This window comes from Pelophylax lessonae (assembly GCF_965119305.1).
Source record: "Pelophylax lessonae genome assembly, chromosome: 2".
Taxonomy (NCBI): domain Eukaryota; kingdom Metazoa; phylum Chordata; class Amphibia; order Anura; family Ranidae; genus Pelophylax; species Pelophylax lessonae.
In genome coordinates, this window is record NC_138769.1 from 110,334,063 (window position 1) to 110,356,316 (window position 22,254).

At 43.7% G+C, this 22,254-nt stretch overlaps 1 protein-coding gene across 1 annotated transcript in view; it reads left to right on the forward strand.

Annotated features, from left to right (window-relative positions):
- The window catches only part of MOSPD2 (motile sperm domain containing 2), a 279,719-nt gene that overhangs the window by 213,312 nt on the left and 44,153 nt on the right, over window positions 1–22,254 (forward strand). Inside the window, exons 10-11 of the mRNA XM_082246726.1 lie at window positions 5,979–6,091; window positions 6,463–6,559. Of these exons, the coding sequence (XP_082102852.1) occupies window positions 5,979–6,091; window positions 6,463–6,559 (210 nt within the window). The remainder of the gene's footprint in view (window positions 1–5,978; window positions 6,092–6,462; window positions 6,560–22,254) is intronic.

Genomic DNA, 22,254 nt, shown 5'->3' on the forward strand with positions numbered 1-22,254 from the left:
GTTTTGACGTGGCTTTTAGAAATGTAATGTGTTGTGCTTACTCATGTCTTAAATTGCATTTTTCTCCTTGAATGATTTACTTAAAGCCCCAGTAACAATTGCAGCATCTTTTGTGCTCTTGTGACATTGTAGGTTCCAAATACACTGAAGTTGGCTTTTTAGTTTCATTCTGTCTGATTTAGAGGGCTTTGTAATCCTTGGACTAAACACACATTATACAGCCCCAATTCCAAAAAAGTTAGGATGCTGTATAAAATCTACATAAAAACAGAATGTAGAGATTTGCAAATCTAATTTTATTCACAATAGAAAATATATCAAATGTTTGAACGAACATGTACCATTTTAAGAAAAAAATAAGGACACAATCAGACAGCAGGTACCGGCACCCCTGCCATCTATTCCGGGCTCTGCCTGCCCATCTGCGAGCCCGGGACTGACCAGGGGAAGGAGAAGAATGGACAAACGTCCGCACCCCTCCCCATTTTCAGACTCGGTGTATTCCTTAAATTATTCAAAAATAATGCCCACCCATAATCTACCCAAAAATTTACATCATTTTGACCTTGTTAAGAAAACAATGGCCATCTTGTTGAACTTGTATAGTATATATTGTTATCTGGGTGGTTATTAGTAAATTTCCCTCATAGAATGCTGTAAAGAGGAAGATTCAGTATATATGGGTGTAACCTGTAGCTAAAGGTGAACCTATTCTTTAAGTGCCGGTTCACACTTGTGTGCTGTGAATTTTTCAGTTGATTCGGCACTGCATCCAAATCGCACCCCTTTCATTCAAATTACTGCCGGTGTATATATTAACGACACCCCAAAAATTGGTTTGCAAATGCAGTGCGATTAGCGGAATCGGATTGCATGGGTGTTCACACCTATGCTATCTGATTCTGGAGCCACCAAAAAATGGGTCCTGAACAATTTTGGTGCAGATTTGATGCAATTTGAGCCATACAGAATTATGGCTCAAATCGCACTGCTGACAAATCGCATGTGATTTGAACAGTATTGCGATGTGATTCCTTTTCAAAATCACATGCAGTTCCCACATAGTGTGTACCGGCACTTAGGGTTAACTGAACAAGTTCGGAACCTCATTGGTTACCTTGCCCAACTGTTCTAAATCCCGCTTCCCCAGTTTAACAATTCCCCTTGTATGTTTGTTTTTTTTTTTTAATTTTTATATCTATTTATTTCATTACAGAGTGAAGATTCTTCCTGCTTCTTTGAGCCAATGATGAAACAGCCAGATATGATCACTCTTTGAATGAGTTTCATCCAGTATCACTGGAAATTTCTGTTATAATCACTGTATCTTTCTATATTTTTCTGCCTTTACTGGTTTTGACATTTCAACAGTAGTTTAGGATAAAAGCTGCATGGAGATAGAATAATTACAAGAATACAACATTCAAATATTCTTGCTATGTGCTAAGGCATTGATGCGCATTCAGATACCTCTTATTTAAAGCTGAACTTCAGAGAGTTGCCTTAAGCCACAGTTAAAATCCAGCTGTGTTACCCTTGTAATACTGTGTAATTTATTAATGAGAATTACATACTCCTGCCAGACAACACAGCCTGGACTGCACAGGGAAAGTGACACTGACTCGGCTCTCCCAGGGTTGAAAAATGCCCCACCACTTTTTTCTGACAAAACATGAAAAATTTACTGACAACGCTTTTTTTTTTTTTTTTCTTTTTTTATGACCAACTCCTACTACAAATTCTTAAACCTATGAGAGAATTGAAACGTAACAGAATAAACATTTAAATACTGACAATACCCATACAAAGTAATCTGCCTGACTTTACAATTAAAAAGTCAAAACTGTAAAATATGAGCATGACTGGGATTATGGAAGACCTGAGGCATGCTGGGATGTAGAAGAAAAGCAAGACCTGCAGTGCACTATGGCAAACAGTGATCATAGTCTGGTTGTACCTAGCAGTAGGAGTGGTGTTAAGTGGTATGATTAAACAGAACCTGAGCCTAGTCACTGTATACTCTGCATTCCTTTGCTACAGTCCTTGTACCCACAAAGCACTCCTAATTACTGTACCACAAGTGATAATCTCACAGACCCATAAGCCTCAGGACAAAGGATCATTAAAAAAATAACATTTAAAGTTACATATGCTTTTCTGCACACATCCACTGCCAGCTGCAAAATATTCACTGACCGTTGTATTCGTGCATGGACTTTAGAAGACAGGGTATTTTTTTTACAAGCTGTCCCTGAAAATTAGGAACATTGACAGCCCTGCTCTCCCCTCTCTTTTGCATGCTTCTTATTAGCACTTGAGCACTCTAGCACAGGTAACTGGTTGCTTCTCCCTTTCCCAGTCTGAACTCTGTTATATAGAGGAATGTAAGAGGCTGATAGCTGGTTACACTTAGGTACTTACATTAGTTGCTTTTAAGAATAAACTGATTATACACATACCAGCATGGGTTTGTGGTTCAGCTCCTGTTTTTTGTAACTGTCCTAAAAAGTGCACAATCATTTTTGACCCACTTTGCTAACCTAGCCACCCTATGTAACCCCACGCCACGTCTTCCTCCATGTGCAATTGCCTTGCACTGTATCCTGGGTTTTGTTTACATACCTCCACCAATCTTCTGTGTTCTGACTGTGCCTGTGCCAGTAGCTACCTATAGGGTTCTATGGGACTGTCTCCCTGGTGTTTGTGCCTGGGAGGGGGGGGGGGGATGGTAACATGGTCAATTTGTTTGAAAATCTTTGAAGACATTGAACAGTGACAACTGTTCCAGCTGCAAGATTTTAGTTGGTTGGATGTGCTGTTAATTGGGAGAGGGTTTGGAGAGGGAACAGAATTTTTACCTGCCATTGTCCTTTCGATGGAAAATACTAGTACATAAAACAGGCATTTATTTTGCATTTGTGCTATCCCACATATCCCCCTTTTCATAAAGCTAAACCTTTTTTATAGGCTAGGAACAGTTAAAAACACTATTTACTATTTAGGGCATGCATCCAAGCCTTCTATAGTCTACAACTTGCATGGGAAGAGAAGATTGGTGCATATAATCTACAAACAGTTTCTTTATATGCTTAGGGAAGATGCAGGAAAACCCAGAAAAATATTACAGAAGCTCTTTTTTGTTCTGTTTTTTAAACTTTTGCTGTTTTTGTACCAGGGATTCTTGAATGTCAACCAACATTACAATTAAAAATTTGTGATTTATGTTTTTTATTTTACTGCATTGGCAATAAAAACCTAGCATAAAATGCTTCACTTGTCTCTTGGTCATCATTTCAAAAAAATGTAAACTAATTACAGTACTCTTAAAATAAGCCTTTAGGGTTGGGAATATGACATTTCTCTATGCCAACTTGCATTAAAAAAAAAAAAAAACATTGCCACCATTCTAACACTGCCCTCAATACTGGTAGTGCAAAGGCACTATGCCAAAAAACAAAAAACAAAACATGTAGTCTGAAATGTCTGAACTTACATCCCAGTGGCACACTACTTAAACTATGATGAAGATTTCAGCTCTGCATAAGGTAGACATTATAAAAACCGAAGTAATGGTCCCAGATGGTAGCTTGCGCAATTCTGAGGTTAGATGAAAGGCATATGCACAGCATGCTTCAGCTGAATGCTTTGATGCGTTTCGCACTGAAAGGTGCTTAATCCTAAATAGAAGTTAAGCCGAAACCTGCTGTACGAGCGTCTTGGGGGCGAGCTCCCGCTTGTTCTCAGACATCCCCGCGCGAGTGACTGGCGGCTCCGATGGCCTAAAATGTTAAAAAATTTTGATTTTTACATTTTTTTTTTGGAATTTCATATAAAAAAATTGTGAAAAATATTGTTGTTTTTTCAAAATTGACGCTCTTTTTTTTTTTTTGTTTATAGCGCAAAAAGTAAAAATCGCACAGGTGATCGAATACCACCAAAAGAAAGCTCTGTTTGTGGGAAAAAAAGGACGTAAATTTAATTTGGGTGCAGCATCGCACGACTGCGCAATTGTTCGTTAAAGTCACGCAGTGCCGAATCGCAAAATAGGCCCTGGTCTTTGAGTGGTTAAAATAGTACACAATCTCGAGGCACCCCATTCTAAAATGTAAAAAACAAAACTAATCTACATAATGCAACAACATTTATGCATGTAGAACACCCAACATTAGAAGTGATTTTTTTTCCTCCAAAGCAAACCTTGGCACTGGCTAATATTCCAATGGTTCTCCAGTGCTGAGAGAGAGGCAAACAAGGATGCTATGCTGGTGCCTGATATCTGCCTTATTAACCAATGACATTATTTGATGTTGGGACACAGGCTGCTGGAAGGTTGTAATAGTGCACAGGCATCATCCACCCACTATACAATTTATGGGCAATTTTAAACCTCATTGACATTGATTGTCCTCATTGACAATTGGGAACCAGACTCGTTCACAGTGATGTGATTACTATGTAAGTTAAGACATACTAGAGGTTAAAGTGGATGTAAACCCTTACATATACCGAGTGAAGTGAACAACCTCAGGTGATACAGAGATTAAACAAATCTCCCAATATAGGTTTTACTTGTATACTGTATGTGCTGTCTTAAGCTTTATATACTTTTTTGAAAGGGTACGTCCTGTTAGAATTTTTTCTCCCTGATTCGCCTGTGGTAGGGAAGTTTGGCCATACACCATGAGACAGCTGATTTAAGAAAAGGCACACGCCCCCTCTTCACATAGGCAGAAACACGTAGAGCTGTGCTGTGAATAGACCAGCTCTCTGCTAATCTATTTATAGCACCCACCTGACACAAATTTCAGCCTGGTTTTATCTCAGTTGACAAAAGACTTGTCAGAAGTTATCATGCTGATAACAGAAAAACCGAGCAGGGGAAATCCATGGGACTTAGGGCTTTAAAGAAAGATAAGTAAAACTACAGATAGATGTGCCCAGGTCAAATTTCAAGAATGGGGTTTACATCCACTTTATTTTCAAAACTAAAACCTCACCATGCAGATGCCATTGCACCCTGAAAAATGTGTGGTGTTCTTCTGTTTAACACAGTACATTTTCACACTACAGTTAACGTACTAAAAAAAATACAATTTATTATTCTATATTCATTTCTCAAAGTTTTTTTTTTTTTTTTAATTTTGTACCAAGTGTAAGCATTATACTGTATGCCTTTAAAACTAAAATTAAATTTAAATGAGGTAGGCAAATTTTTAGTTTGAGCATGTCTACATTAGCGGCAGCCCTTATTGCCCGTATTTGTTAGAGGTTGGTTGGGAGATACTATGTTGCATCCCAACCCTATTCATGTGACAATAAAATTAATATTTGTCATGGCATGTGTACAGCCCTGAGAAGCTGCATATTCCTCTTTGGGTTGGTGGTAAAAATGTGTTGCTACTGCCTGGAGAGAATGACGAGACCTTATAATCGGGTTAACCACCAAATTAGCTTGAACATTTAGTCAACAAGGACCTAGTCACAAAATGGTTAACTCTTCACTTCTTAAGCTTCTCAACCCTGCTACATCTGCTTTAGTTAAAATTGAGTAAATGGAAAACGTTAGAATTGTGATCAGTTTCCTCTTCTAATGGCTACATCAGGTGAATCGAGCTGGGAACTGAAGTGTACAGATGTTACTACCAGAGTCCTTGAGAGATACAAAACCTGGTGGCTGACTTGGCCTGATGGCATCCATTCATTATTCAGATATTTGCTGTATTCTCCTTTCTAAAAATTTCTTCAACCCATCCTCCGTAGGTTACAGAAAGGAAAAGCTATTTGTTATCCTTGCATCTACAGCCCAAAGAAGCTGCTTTGGTCTGTGATGCTCTTAAAAATTGTGGTTGGTTAACCTTAATTGGCTGTTAGAACATGAATACTGTGCTAATGTCAAATTAGCTAGAAAATATCCTTAGTTTTTTTGATCATAGTGCTTTGTGATTACATTAAACTTTGCATCGTCTTCTCTATTGCAGATGAACTGCACTGAAGATCTTTTCAAACACGAGGATAGTGAAAAGACTGACTCAAAGCTGAAAAACAACAGGAGGACGTCAACGGTTTTTAAGGGACCTTTATTACACATTAGGTATGACAGAAGATCAGGGCTTAAAGAGTTTAAAGTTTACTCTCCTAAAATTCGTTGTCTTTAGGGACTTAGAAACAAGTTTCTTAAACTGCTGACATCAAGTCAGTTTAGTCTTCAAAATGGTGTTTTCTGGCTTTTGCTGATGTGACTCGTTTGTGCACCAAAGTCACATCTCACTATTGATGTTTTCATCTGTTTCCCTCTCAAGTAAAACTCCCAAAGGGTTCACACTGTTAAAAAAAAAATTTTGTCCTTGCGAAAGGGAAAGTTCTGTAATAATAAACTATTATGCAACATCTGTCATTTCTCATAAAAAAAAAAAGTATTTTTTATTCTATAAACATCACATTAACAAGTTGTTTGTTTGTTAGTCCTGCAGAAGAATTGCATTTTGGATCCAAGGAAAGCGGAGAAAGAAAATGTACTATTGTTCTCAATAATGTGACCAAAAATACAGTGGCTTTTAAGGTAAAACAAAAGATGCTTTTACTTTGTACATCTGTTAAATATAAATATGTATATATACAGTATATCACAAAAGTGAGTACACCCCCTCCCTTTTTGTAAATAGTTTATTATATCTTTTCATGTGACAATGCTGAAGAAATGATACTTTGCTACAATGTAAAGTAGTGAGTGTACAGCTTTTGGAGCAGTGTAAATTTGCTGTCCCCTCAAAATATCTCAACAAACAGCCAATAATGTCTAAACCGCTGGCAACAAAAGTGAGTACACTTCTAAGTGAAAATGTCTAAATTGGGCCCAAAGTGTCAATATTTTATGTGGCTACCATTATTTTCCAGCACTGCCTTAACCCTCCTGGGCATGGAGGTCACCAGCGCTTCACAGGTTGCCACTGGAGTCTTCTTCCACTTCCTCATGATGACATCACGGAGCTGGTGGATGTTAGAGACCTTGCACTCTTCCACCTTCCTTTTGAGGATGCCCCACAGATGCTCAATTGGGTTTAGGTCTGGAGACATGCTTGCAATAAGAAAACAGAGATGCGGCACATCCAGAAATGAAGAAAAGTCGTAGTTCATTGTACAATCACAGGCTTAAAACATGACACATGAAGGATCCACAATGTTCAGCGGACGCGTTTCACACAAAGTGCGTTATCATAGCAATGATTAAGCTGTTTTCTTGTTGCATGGCCTTTCCAGGTTGCGGACCTTAACAGGCACCCAGTTTTGTTGCCACAAGTAGGATTGGGAGATCCTGGATTTGCAGACAGCTTTGGGGCGGTGTACATTTCATTTCCTTTTGCCTTTGGAGACATGCTTGGCCAGTCCATCACCTTTACGCTTAGCTTCTTTAGCAAGGCAGTGGTCGTCTTGGAGGTGTGTTTGGGGTCATTATCATATTGGAATACTGCCCTGCTGCCCAGTCTCCGAAGAGAGGGGATCATGCTCTGCTTCATCCTGTCACAGTACATGTTGGAATTCATGGTTCCCTCAATGAACTGTAGCTCCCCAGTGCTGGCAGCACTCATACAGCCTCAGACCACGGCACTCTCATCACCATGCTTGACTGTAGGCTTGCCTTTGTACTCCTCACCTGGTTGCTGCCATACACGCTTGACACCATCTGAACCAAATAAGTCTATCTTGGTCTCATCAGATCACAGGACATGGTTCCAGTAATCCATGTCCTTAGTCTGCTTGTCTTCAGTAAACTGTTTGCGGGCTTTCTTGTGCATCATCTTTAGAAGAGGCTTCCTTCTGGGACGACAGCCATGCAGACCAATTTGATGCAGTGTACGGCATGTGGTCTGAGCACTGACAGGCTAATATTTACAAAAATGTGAGGGGTGTACTCACTTTTGTGAGGTACTGTGTGTGATTGTATGTGTGTGTGTGTGTGTGTATATATATATATATTATGTATGTATGTGTATGTATATACAGTCAGGTCCATAAATATTGGGACATCGACACAATTCTAATCCACCACAGTGGATTTAAAATGAAACAAACAAGATGTGCTTTAACTGCAGGCTTTCAGCTTTAATTTGAGGGTATTTACATCCAAATCAGGTGAACGGTGTAGAAATTACAACAGTTTGTATATGTCTCTCCCACGTTTTAAGGGACCAAAAGTAATGGGACAATTGGCTGCTCAGCTGTTCCATGGCCAGGTGTGTGTTATTCCCTCATTATCCCATTTACAAGGAGCAGATAAAAGGTTGAGTTCATTTCAAGTGTGCTATTTGCATTTGGAATCTGTTGCTGTCAACTCTCAATATGAGATCCAAAGAGCTGTCACTATCAGTGAAGCAAGCCATCATTAGGCTGAAAAAAAAACATCAGAGAGATAGCAAAAACATTAGGTGTGGGCAAATCAACTGTTTGCAACATCCTTAAAAAGAAAGAACGCACTGGTGAGCTCAGCAACACCAAAAGACCCGGAAGACCATGGAAAACAACTGTGGTGGATGACCGAAGAATTCTTTCCCTGGTGAAGAAAACACCCTTCACAACAGTTGGCCAGATCAAGAACACTCTCCAGGAGGTAGGTGTATGTGTGTCAAAGTCAACAATCAAGAGAAGACTTCACCAGAGTGAATGCAGAGGGTTCACCACAAGATGTAAACCATTGGTGAGCCTCAAAAACCGGAAGGCCAGATTAGAGTTTGCCAAACAACATCTAAAAAAGTCTTCACAGTTCTGGAACAACATCCTATGGACAGATGAGACAAAGCTCAACTTGTACCAGAGTGATTGGAAGAGGAGAGTATGGAGAAGGAAAGGAACTGCTCATGATCCAAAACATACCACCTCATCAGTGAAGCATGGTGGTGTTAGTGTCATGGCGTGGGCATGTATGGCTGCCAATGGAACTGGTTCTCTTGTATTAATTGATGATGTGACTGCTGATAAAAGCAGCAGGATGAATTCTGAAGTGTTTCAGGCAATATTATCTGCTCATATTCAGCCAAATGCTTCAGAACTCATTGGACGGCACTTGTGCAGATGGACAATGACTCGAAGCATACTGCGAAAGCAACCAAAGAGTTTTTCAAGGGAAAGAAGTGGAATGTTATGCAATGGCCAAGTCAATCACCTGACCTGAATCCGATTGAGCATGCATTTCACTTGCTGAAGACAAAACTAAAGGGAAAATGCCCCAAGAACAAGCAGGAACTGAAGACAAATGCAGTAGAGGCCTGGCAGAGCATCACAAGTGATTAAACCCAGCGTCTGGTGATGTCTATACATTCCAGACTTCAGGCTGTAATTGACTGCAAAGGATTTGCAACCAAGTATTAAAAAATGAAGGTTTGATTTATGATTGTTAATCTGTTCCATTACTTTTGGTCCCTTTAAAAAGTGGGAGGCACATATACAAACTGTTGTAATTCCTACACCGTTTACTTGATTTGGATGTAAATACCCTCAAATTAAAGCTGAAAGTCTGCAGTTAAAGCACATCTTGTTTGTTTCATTTCAAATCCATTGTGGTGGTGTATAGAGCCAAAAAGATTAGAATTGTGTTGATGTCCCAATATTTATGGACCTGACTGTATGTATATGTGTGTATATATACAGTACAGACCAAAAGTTTGGACACACCTTCTCATTCAAAGAGTTTTCTTTATTTTCATGACTATGAAAATTGTAGAGTCACACTTCAAGAGGAAGTCACCTGAAATTGTCTTCCAACAGTCTTGAAGGAGTTCCCAGAGATGCTTAGCACTTGTTGGCCCTTTTGCCTTCACTCCAGCTCACCCCAAACCATCTCGATTGGGTTCAGATCCGGTGTCTGTGGAGGCCAGGTCATCTGGCACAGCACCCCATCACTCTCCTTCTTGGTCAAATAGCCCTTACAGAGCCTGGAGGTGTGTTTGGGGTCATTGTCCTGTTAAAAAATAAATGATGGTCCAACTAAACGCAAACCGGATGGAATAGCATGCCGCTGCAAGATGCTGTGGTAGCCATGCTGGTTCAGTATGCCTTCAATTTTGAATAAATCTCCAACAGTGTCACCAGCAAAGCACCCCTACACCATCACACCTCCTCCTCCATGCTTCACGGTGGGAACCAGGCATGTAGAGTCCATCCGTTCACCTTTTCTGCGTCGCACAAAGACACGGTGGTTGGAACCAAAGATCTCAAATTTGGACTCATCAGACCAAAGCACAGATTTACACTGGTCTAATGTCCATTCCTTGTGTTCTTTAGGCCAAACAAGTCTCTTCTGCTTGTTGCCTTTCTTTAGCAGTGGTTTCCTAGCAGATATTCTACCATGAAGGCCTGATTCATACAGTCTCCTCTTAACAGTTGTTCTAGAGATGTGTCTGCTGCTAGAACTCCGTGTGCCATTGACCCGCTCTCTAATCTGAGCTGCTGTTAACCTGCGATTTCTGAGGCTGGTGACTCGGATGAACTTATCCTCCACAGCAGAGGTGACTCTTGGTCTTCCTTTCCTGGGGCGGTCCGCATGTGAGCCAGTTTCTTTGTAGTGCTTGATGGTTTTTGTGACTGCACTTGGGGACACTTTGAAAGTTTTCCCAATTTTTCCGACTGACTGACCCACTTCTTAAACCTGACAGGGCACACCTGTGAAGTGAAAACCATTTAAAGAGGAAGTAAACCCTCCTCTACAACTTGTACCTATAGGCAAGCCTATGATAAGGCTTACCTATAGGTACTGTAAATATCTCCTAAACATGTACCGTTTAGGAGATATTTACCTTACATGTCGCCAGTGACGTCACTGGCGCATGCGCTCTGAAGGAACGGCCGATCGTGCCGTTCCTTCAGAGCCCCGTGCCGTGACTGTCGGCTCCCACGCGCGTGCGCGGGAGTGACGTCACCGCGGCTCCGGCCAATCAGATGGCCGGATGCCGCGATCCCGGAAGACGGGCGACTAGACATGTCGCCTGTCATAGAGGTGAGTGAGCGGCACGGCGGGGGCTCGTTCTGAGGTAAGTATTGCATAATGAGCTAATATGCGATGCATACTAGCTCATTATGTCTTTCTTTTGCAGGGTGTAAAAAAAAAAAAAAAAAAAAACTCAAACGAGTTTACAACCTCTTTAAGGTGACTACCTCTTAAAGTGGGACTCTACAATTTTCATAGTCATGAAAATAAAGAAAACTCTTTGAATGAGAAGGTGTGTCCAAACTTTTGGTCTGTACTGTGTGTGTGTGTGTATATATATATATATCTATCTGTATATATATATATATATATATATATAGATAGATATTGTAATGGGAAATTATCAAACCACCCCTTTGTACATGTTCTTTAAATGTATTATGGAACCTGGGGCTTAATTGAGAGTGAGATTCTTGCTGACCTGGTGCCTTCAGTGTTACTGCCCTGCAACAAGCATGCAGATCTATAGTTCTAACAGGTCATAAATCCAGTTACTGTGTAATACACAAGTCTCCCAAAGGGACAAAAAGAAATCTTCTTTTTCTCTATCGTTCATTGACAAACGCAGCTCCATATCTTCTTTAGACCAGTGTTTCTCAACTCCGGTCCTCAGGGCATATTAGCAGGCCAGATTTTAAGTATTACCTTGGGGAGATGCAGACTAGAGTACTGCAATCACTGAGCAGCAAATTATATCACCTGTGATGTTTTTCAGTTTTCTTGCAAACCTGGCCTGTTAGTGTGCCCTGAGGACCGTAGTTGAGAACCACTGCTTTAGACCATTGGGTTATGCTCCTCCCATCAGGAATAGGAGGACAACAGGCAGGAAAATACTTTACCACGCCTATAGGGGCTGTCCCTGCAGGCATAACCCCACACACTCTGCTACAGCCTCTAGTTTGTTTCTGCCTAGTTTAGGAATAGGACCTAGTTCCCTGCTGGGACTTCGGTCTTAGCTATTAATAGGGAAATTTGTTTTTTTGTGATTTTTTTTTTTTGTTTATTTTTCACTATTCAGAGTTCCTGGAGAACTACAAGCAACAGTCGGCTGTGGTTTCAGACTGGATATTCAAGATCCTTAAGGTCTCCCAGCCTGGCCAGTGAGCATGAGCAGGTCATAGTCCAGAACTAGACCTCACCACGACAGAGCCTCGATGGATGGGGACGAGCCTGCGAGTGGACAAGTCTCGCTGAGAAGCGATTGACCTGGAAAGCCCTGAGTCACAGCGCAACCCCTTGCTGGCAGCACCCCCACCCCGGGTGGGAGGTGGACTATTCGGAGTGGCGCCCACCTGTTATCGTGGTATGGTGAGTAATACTGTCCCCCCCAATTCTCTGGCGGTCTCGTGGGAGAACGTGAGCCCTCTCCCTGGAATAGTCAGACCCTCGGGGCTCCCTCGGTTCCCCTGGCCTCTGGGATATTAGGCCTATCCCCCCCAAGTCTTTTCCCCTACCCATAGCAGGTCCTACCTCTGGGGGGCGGAAATATTGTGGCCGTGGCAGTGTTTTTCTGTGAGGGTGGCTTATCCTGGTGGGTCTCTTCCTAGGGACCCTCAGATGTCTCTTTTCTGGGACCCCCCCTGGGGGTCCTGGGAGACCACATGGTGCACCGTGGGGGGGGCGCCATTTTGCTGTAGATTCGTGCTTTCTATTCTCCCATTGAAATGCATTTTTTGTTCCCCATAGGAAGGCATGGGGCGCCCATTTTTTGTAGTCCACGATTGCTGGACAAGCAAATTGCATGACGCACAAAAATCTAGCAATGACCCAGGCTGTGCTTTTTATCTTCTGTGTCAGAACTTTTTACTTTCTGTTTCACAAAATGTGCTGGCAGTCTCCTGAGCAGTTTGGTAACATTTTCGGGGGTCGCCTGTAGGTTTTCATCACCAACTCTGCTCTCAGATTATGTTGGATTGGGACTAGTTATACCGCTGTGTTATCGGTGGGATTGTGATTTAGCGACTTTTAAAGTGACACTGCATTTTTTTCATCTCCGTGTAAAAATGGAGCCCCAGGGTACTATTTCACCTACAGACCCCCTAGGTGTGGCTGCTGAACCTTCTGGGTCGGAGCCCCTGTCTACGCTTACAGCAGTCTTGGAAAGCCTGGTGTCAACGGTAGATTTTGTATGTAAAAGTGTTGCTAGCCGCAAATGTCTTCTGCCTTCACCTCCCTCTGTAGTTTCCTCAGATTCTGAGGCAGATATGGCTGCCACAGACGCACCCCACCCTGAGGGGTCATGTCTTCACATTCTGATGGTGAAGAGGACCTGTCCTCGTCTGCCACCACGCAGGAACGCGCATTGGTAGAAGCACTTATAGTTTCAGTGCGGGAAACTTTAAAATTGGCAGATTAATCTACAGCGTCGGGTTCGCAGGTGTCTTTTGGCTCCCGAAAATTGGGCAATGTGTTCCCTTGCCCAGGGTTTTTTGATGATATTGTCAATTAACAATGGCGGCACATCAAGCACATGTTAGTGGTGCCTAAGTGCTTTAAACGCCATTATCCTTTTGCTGATGCAGTTTCCACTTGGTGGACCGTGCCACCAAAGGTGGATCACCCGGTTTCCAGGCTGAATAAGTCTACTGTGGTGCCAGTGGAGGAATCCCCGGCCTTTGCGGACCCTGTGGACAGAGAGTGGAGTCTCTGTCCCGCCATCTACATGTGCTAGCGGGTTCCACATTGAAACCAATATTTGTGAATGTTATGGTGTCACAGACGGTCACTGAATGGGTGAAATTCCTGGATGCGGCTCCCCTAGTGGCCCGAGTGTCGGCAGTGGGGATTGCGATTAGACGCATGGTGTGGTTAAAAAGCTGGTTTGCGTACTAGGCTTCCAAAAAGGCTTTGACGGATCTTTCCTTTATGGAGGAGAGGTTGTTTGGATCCTCTCTGGATGAGTTGATCAAAGACCTTATGGATGGGAAGAGTACTCTTCTTCCTCAGTCCATTTAGGGCAAGGCGCCACATCATAGATGGGGGGCCTTTTTCACTGATCATAAGCGGCTTTTTCATACCTCTGGGTCGCAAGAGAAAGGTAAGCCATTCAGGTCTTCTATGAGTTCCAAGAAGCCATGGTCAGGAAAATCTAAGACCGGCCAGTCGGGATCTGCAGACAAATCCTTGTCTGCATGAAGACGCACCCCCGCCCGCTTCTGGGGTGGGGAGATGTCTTTGCTTCTTTCCAGAACCTTGGACTTCCTTGATTCAGGACAAATGGGTTCATGAACTGATCCGATCAGGATACAAGATCGAATTCTGGTCTCTTTCGTCGGACAGTTTCTTCCCGTCCAATCTGCGCCTATCTCCAGACCGGTTAAGGAATCTATGGGAGGTGGTACAAGATCTGCTGTCGCAAGGGGTGATTGTGCCAGTTCCCTCTTGGGAACGCTTTCAAGGGTTTTATTCAAACCTGTTTACTGTGCCCAGAAAAGAAAGCAATTCTGGATCTCAAGGCTCTGAACCTCTTTGTGCGGCTACATGGGTTTCGCATGGAATCCATTCAAACGGTAGTGGCATCACTACACCAGAGAAACTTTTTAGCCTCCATAGATATCAAGGACGCATATCTACACATCCCTATCTACGCTGGGCACCAGCTGTTTCTTCACTTTGCTGTGGCAGAAGAGCATTAGCAATTTGTGGCGTTGCCTTTTAATCTCGCTTCCGCCCCCAGGGTGTTTACCAAAGTACTGGCCCCAGTATTGGCATTGCTGTGCCAACAGGGGAATGGGGTACTGGGGTATCTGGACGATCTCCTATTGAGAGCAGACTCTCATTCAGCCCTGATGAGCGACCTGACGATCACTGTCAGCTCCCTGCAGGAGTTTGGGTGAAACATCAATTTTTAGAAATCCACCCCGATACCTTCCTTGAGACTGGATTATCTGGGCCTGACTCTGGATTCAGCTTTGGCAAGGGTCTTTTGTCCCCTGGGCAAGCTGCAAAAGTAGCAGTGGGCGATCCGGTTGTTGTTGGCAAACAATCTATCCTCTGTGCGGACTTGGGTCTGATGGTGTCAACCTTCGAGGTGGTTCTGTTTGCAAAGAGAGATTCTTGTCAAGTGGAGCAAGGATCCAAAGTCCTTGGACACTTTGATTCGGTTGAGCGACAACAAAAGATCTGCTCTGTTATGTTGGCTTCATTTCCCAGCACTATGCCTGGGCAAGTCCTTCCTCCCGTTGTTTTGGAAGGCGGTAACCACGAACACCAGCCTATCGGGCTGGGGCGGGGTACTGGGGAAGCTCTGTGCCCAGGGAAACTGGACAGTAGAAGAGTCCAAACTGCCAATAAATGTTTTGGAGCTCAGAACAATAAAACTTTGTCTGAGCCACTGGGCGACCCGTCTGCAAGATTGTCTGGTTCAGAGTCCATCGGACAGTGCCACAGCCGTGGCTTACATCAATCACCAGGGTGGGCACCAAGAGTGTCTTGGAGGCCAGGGAGGTGGCCCAGATTCTTGCCTGGGCGGAAAGGTTTGTTCCAGCCCTCTCTGCTGTGCACATCCCAGGTGGGGAAAACTGGCAAGCGGATTAACTGAGTCATCAGGTGTTGGATCCTACACCCAAAGGTGTTTCATGTCCGGTGGGGGACACCCTAGGTTGATCTGTTTGCTTCTCGTCTCAAAAAGAAGGTGCAGAGGTTCTTAGCCAGGTCTCGAGATCCTCTGGCCGATGCCACAGATGCACTAGTGGCTCCTTAGGGTCAGTATCTGCTGATTTATGCCTTTCCTCCGCTTGAAACTCCTGCCAAGGCTTCTATGCAGGGTGGAGGTGGAAGGGATTCCGGTCATTCTGGTGGCTCCAGACTGGCCTCGCCAGTCTTGGTACGCAGACCTCGTAAGGTTTGTTGCCGATGCTTCTTGGAGACTTCCTCTCAGGGAAGATCTGCTGTCTCATGGTCCCATCTTCCATCCTGCTTTAACGGCATGGCTGTTAAAAGCCAGGTGTTGAGGGATAGAGGTCTTTCCGACTCTGTGATTCTTACGCTATTGAAGGCTAGGAAGTCGACTTCCAGGAAGATATATCATTGTACGTGGAAATCGTACATTTCATGGTGTGAATTCGCTGAAGGTGCACCCTAGTTAGGGTTTTGGCCTCTCTGCAGAAAGGGGTTGAACAGCGGTTGGCTTTGGGCACTATCAAAGGCCAAGTTTCAGCTTTGGCTATATTTTTTTTTACGCCAGTTAGCTACGCATGCCTTCATTCGTACCTTCATTCAGGGAGTGCGCCATATGGCTCCTCAGACGATCCCCACTACCTCCGTGGGATCTAGATCTGGTATTATCTGTTCTTTAAAAGCCTCCTTTTGAGAACATTCGGGAGATTCCTCTGCTTTCATTGTCTCAGATGGTTGCCTTTTTGGAGGCGAATGCTTCTGCCCACAGAGTATCTGAATTGGAGGAGGTTGTAATTCCGCTCACTTTATGTAGTGGTCCACAGAGATGAAGTGGTACTGCGACTAAGTCTTTTCTTCCTAAGGTGGTTTCTGATTTTCATTTGAATGAAGGCATTGTGCTGCCGTCACTCTGTTCCAAGCCCAAGCATCCCAAGGAAATTGCCTTGCATTCTTTGGATGTGGTTCGGGCGATCAGGGTTTACCTGGGGGCCACTGAGTCTTTTAGAAAATCAGATGCTCTTTTTGTCCTTACGGAGGGACCTCGTAAAGGATTAACTGCGTCTGCTGCGACCATTTCCAGATGGATCAGGCAGACGGTTGTTCAGGCTTATTCGCTGAAGGGTCAGGTTTCTCCTTTCCCAGTGAAGGCGATTCTACTAGGGCGCTGAGTGCCTCTTGGCTTTACGCCATCAGGCGTCAGTGATGCAAGTTTGCAAGGCAGCAACTTGGTCGTCTGTGCATACGTTCACAAAATTCTACAAAGTTGATGTGTTGGCATCTTCGGATGCCTCCTTTTGGCCGCAAGGTTTTGCAAACTGCTGTTTAAAGAGAATCTTTTTTGTTCTTTTTGAGGTTTTATGTTTTTCCTAGGCTAGCTCCAGTTGTTCCTGGTTGAGCTCCATATTACCTGGTTGGCTACATTTAGCCTTTGGGGAGTTACATTCTTCTTTGCGTTGTCTTCCCACCCCACACGAAAATCCTGCTTTAGGACATCCCAATGGTCTAAAGAAGATATGGAGCTGCGTCTGTCGATGAACGATAGAGAAAACTGGATTTGTGTACTTACCGTAAAATCCTTTTCTCAGAAGTCTCTTCGACAGACGCAGCACCCACCCCTCTACTTCTAAATGAATTGAGTTTTTTTTTGTCTTCTAAACACTGCTTGCAACAAAACTAGAGGCTATAGCAGAGTGTGTGGGAACAGTCCCCATAGGCGTGGTAAAGCTTTTTCCTGCCTAGTGTCCTATTCCTGATGGGAGGAGCATGACCCAATGGTCTAAAGAAGATATGGAGCTGCGTCTGTCGATGAACTTCAGAGAAAAGGATTTTATGGTAAGAAATCAACAAAAATCCAGTTGTTCTCCATGTTTTCCTTAATTTAGAGGAAGTGCTGTAAATTCATAAAGCAGTGCGCAGGACTGGGCGTTGTCAGCTGGAAGTGCTGATTGATAAGATACAGTTTTGTGAATCAGCAGTGACCAAATGGATAGCCATGCCCCCTTCAATACATTTCCATCCCGCTGTATTTCAAGCAGGCACAGCCTACCCAAGGGTGATAATGCTGTTCTGAATTTAGGAGCAGGGCAGCATTGTAACCCCAGCACAGGAGCCTCCACGAACTGGCATTTACTGGCAGAATTAACTGGTATTTGTAAGACCTTGAAAGGGGCCTAGGAGAGAACTAATTACCATGGCAAATATGTATTTATATTTCTGATTTAACTTGCTGCATACTTGTTAGTGGTCAATGACCGTACTGAAGCAAGAGAAAGCTAGACAATTAGTTTTTCCAGACGTAGACCAGCAATGGTAGTACCCATATTTCTGTTACAGTATTCCTTTAACCATAATCATCTGCTTGAGTAGGGGCCCTCCGAACTTTCAGACATGTTTTTTCTAAGCCTTTATCTCACAAACCAATTAGAATACATCTGTTGGTTGCAGTGTTTTTAAAAGTGAAAGTCCAGCAAATATCGGTAAACAGCAGGAGATAAAAGAAAATGAGTCAAAGGGTTAAAATCCAAACAAATCAGTCCCCTTACATGTTTCAGCCTAACGGCTTATTGTTGCAGTATTTTAGCCCTTTTCTATAAAACTGTATCCTCAATTTATGAAAGTAGGAAGGGAAATTGAGCTGATTAACATGGAATAAATAGTTACTAAGGCCAGCCATAGAGCGAATCCCTCCCGCCGAGAAATTGTATTCTCTTGACGGGGGAAGCTGTCCCTGCTATACCAAGTGCTAGCAGGCTGGTTTTACCCAAGTTGATCAATCAAGCCTGCCCATACATGGTTCAAACTGTCTATGGCGGGCCAAGACTTGCCATTGCTGAATCTTTCTTTAGGATGATGTGAGCTCTGATGAAGCTCAACTGACAGGCTCATAACGGGTTACTGTAATTTTTGTGGACAAATCTTTGTGTCCATGGCAAGTTGCCTGGCTGCATTCGTTCCTGCTAATTGTGTTTTGCACACATGTAACATTAATTCCTATAGAAAGTGAAGCAAGGTAACGCAAAAATTTCACACAACTCGGTTTGAGGAACTGGGAAGAGTTTTAGAGATACATCAGCGTAAATCACGAAAAGGAGGTGGCGAAAACCACCTAAATTGTACGTTTAAGCTATCCCAAGCCCCTCCTTTTAAATGCCGTCTCCCTATCGATTCCCATTGTCTTTATACATTTTGCAATAAATCACAATTTAAATTCCTTTTTCCCTTGTTTTTCTATACATGAACACAAAACTGTGGTTCCTCTCTGCATTGGGTAGGCAAGCAACTGGGCTGAAGTCCCTAGAGCAGTGATGTCACCCACCAAAGTCCCGCTGCTGTAGGCATTGTTTGAGGGAGAGAGAGTTCTGTTCCACCATCCGCACGTTAAACAGAGGTGACAGAGCTTTGTGGTCATGTGATCATATAGAGGAATAAGGGTAAAAGGTATTTACTTTGCAATTTATGTTAACATTTATGCTAAAGGCAGATTACACAATGGTTTGGTTTTTAAGTGGCTTACACATTTTATTATCTCAAGCCTCCTTTTAAAACACAGTTCCCCATTTCCAACAAAAAAAACTCTACAATGTGACATGGTTGAAGTTGCCTTGTGAATACTTCAAAATTAAGATTAGAGTGAGGTGCCTAAATACCACAGAACAAAATACATAGCAGCGTGGTTTGAAGATTAAAATCTATATCTAGCAAAAATTGAAGGGTAAACTTCCAAACCTCCACACTTGGGATCATGGCAATGACAATGGTCTTGCCTTTCTCTTTCCCTACTTTATCCAAATGTTTTAAGAAATAAAACTTTACGTATACTTTGTGACTTATAGGGTTAAAATTTCAAGCCTTTCATTAAAAACTCATAGAAACATGTATCACCAAGATACTGGATAACCTCAAGGAATCAGGTTTTCACTGTTTTCCGCTAGTCACACAATCTATCCATTACATCCAATTCACGTCCTCTTTCCACATTACAATATTACCTTCTTATTACCTTCTTGTTAAAAGTAAATAAATATATATAGAATTTCTTTTTTTTTACAGATTTTTCTGTGGTCTTCTAACATCTGCTCACAGTGGGTTGAGCACTCAAATACTAGCATTAATCTGTGTATTATATACACTATATTACCATAAATATTGGGATGCCTGCCTTTACACACACATGAACTTTAATGGCATCCCAGTCGTAGTCCGTAGGGTTCAATATTGAGTTGGCCCACCCTTTGCAGCTATAACATAACAGCTTCAACTCTTCTGGAAAGGTTGTCCACAAGGTTTAGGAGTCATTGGGAATGTTTGACCATTCTACCAGGTTCGCATTTATGAAGTTAGGCACTGATATGGATGAGAAGGCCTGGCTCGCTGCTCCCGCTCTAATTCATCCCAAAGGTGTTCTGTTGGGTTGAGGCCAGTCAAGTTCCTCCACCCCAAACTCGCTCATTCATGTCTTTATGGACCTTGCTTTGTGCACTGGTCAAAATCATTTGGTGGAAGGGGAATTATGGTGTGTGGTTGTTTTCCAGGGGTTTGGCTTGGCCCCTTAGTTCCAGTGAAGGGAACTCTTAAGGTGTCGGCATACCAAGACATTTTGGACAATTTCATGCTCCCAACTTTGTGGGAACAGTTTGGGGATGGCCCTTATCTGTACCAACATGACTGCTCACCAGTGCACAAAGCACCTGTCCTTAATCCTGACCTCAACCCAATTAGAACACCTTTGGGATGAATTAAAGCGGAGACTGCAAGCCAGGCTTTCTTGTCCAACATCATTGCCTAACCTCACAAATGCACTTATGGAAGAATGGTCAAATATTCGCATAGACACTTCTAAAACTTGTGGATGGCCTTTCCAGAAGAGTTGAAGCTGTTCTAGCTTAACCACTTACTACCTGCCCGCTGTCAAATGAAGGCGGAGCAGTGTAGCTATTATCCTGGGATGCCGTTATATGACTGCGGACCAGAACAGCCTCTCGCGCGCGCCCCCGGGGGCGAGCGGAGCGGCGATTGTGACCGCGCCGTGTTGCTAGGACACGGCGCGATCCCGATCTCGGTAAAAAGTCAATGACATGACTCTTTACCCATGTGATCGGCTGTGTCCAATCACAGCCGGTCACATGTAAATGAGGAAGTGCCGTTATTCGGCTCTCCTCGGCGCACACTGTCAATGTGTGAGGCGAGGAGAGCCGATCAGCGGCTCCTCCTCATAGGGGACACAAAGAAATGTAATCAGGGCACTGATCACCAGTGCCCTGATTACACAAGAGTGAAATAAAATACCATACCTGCCCACCATCAGTGCCGGCCATCAGTGCCCATAGTGTTGCCAGTCAGTGCCTGCTCATCGAGGCACTGACTGGCAGCACTATAGGCACTGAGTGTGGGCACTGATGGTGCTGCTCATCAGTGCCGCCCGTCAGTGCCACCCATCAGGTCCACCTCTGTGCCCAGCAGTGCCATCTTAGTGCCCATCAGTGCCGCCTATCAGTGCCACCTATCAGTGCGGCATATTAGTACCTCCTCATCAGTGCCCATAAGTGCCACCTCATCAGTGCCCATCAGTGCAGCCTATCAGTGCCGCCTCATTAGCGCACATCAGTAAAGGAGAAAAATGTATTTTTCTCTGTCGCTCATTGACAGACGTAGTCTTCTTGATTCACAAGAACTGGGTTATGCTGCCCTCTACAGGAGTAGGACTAGGCAGAAAGAAAAAACGTTCTGGCTCCACCCTAGGGGCAGTCCCAGAGGGTATATCCTCTTCCTGTCTGCTACAGAGAATCAGTTTTTTTCTGTCTAGTCAGGAGTAAGGACCTAAGTTCCTTGCTGGGATCTTTTTGGTCCTGGCAAGATTTTTTCTTTAGAAAAAATATTTTTTAGGTAGTTTTCTCCAGTGTTTTTTTCCTGTGAGATCTTCAAGCAAAAACGCCGGACTGGGCGACACTAGTGGTCACCCCAGCCGGCCTACGAGCGCGCGCAGACCATTGCATTGCGCTTGGTCGCCGCGACACATTCAAGTAAGTATACGGGCCGGGCGACGGGCTGGATGTTGAGATCCAGTGGTCACCCCGGTTTCTGCCTACGAGCGCGTGCAGACCAGAGCTCCGCGCTGGGTCGGCCGCGACGGAGTCCCATTGGAGGGACTGACCTTGCGAGTTAAAAGTCTCGCTTGGACGCCAGGAACCACAGAGTCGAGGCGTCCGGAGTGGTCCACAACCCCCCACCCCAGTGGAGAGGGTATTGTGAAGAGAGGGTGCCTGTCGGTTCGGTATGGTGAGTAAACGTTCCCTTTTTTCCTCGTTATGAGGCAGTATGAATTATGGGCCCCTCCATACATGATCAGTATATATCTGACACTAAAAGTCCCCCTTGTAAATACAGTATGTGTTTGGTGGGAAGTGGACTTGGTTTGAGAGCTAACACTCTACCCAGCAGACTGTAGTATTACAGCAGACATAGGAGGTATAATCCTACCTTAATTGTAGTGTACCTCCTGCAGATCGATAAACCGCCACTTAGCAGAGATGCAGGTGGATTTGCTGGGAAAAACGATTTCGGCGGTCCGCCGCCATTTTGCCGTAGACCAGGTGCATGTATGTCCTCAGGTCACTCCGGCCGCCATGTTTTTGGAGTCTATTGTCTCCTGTATGGGGGCG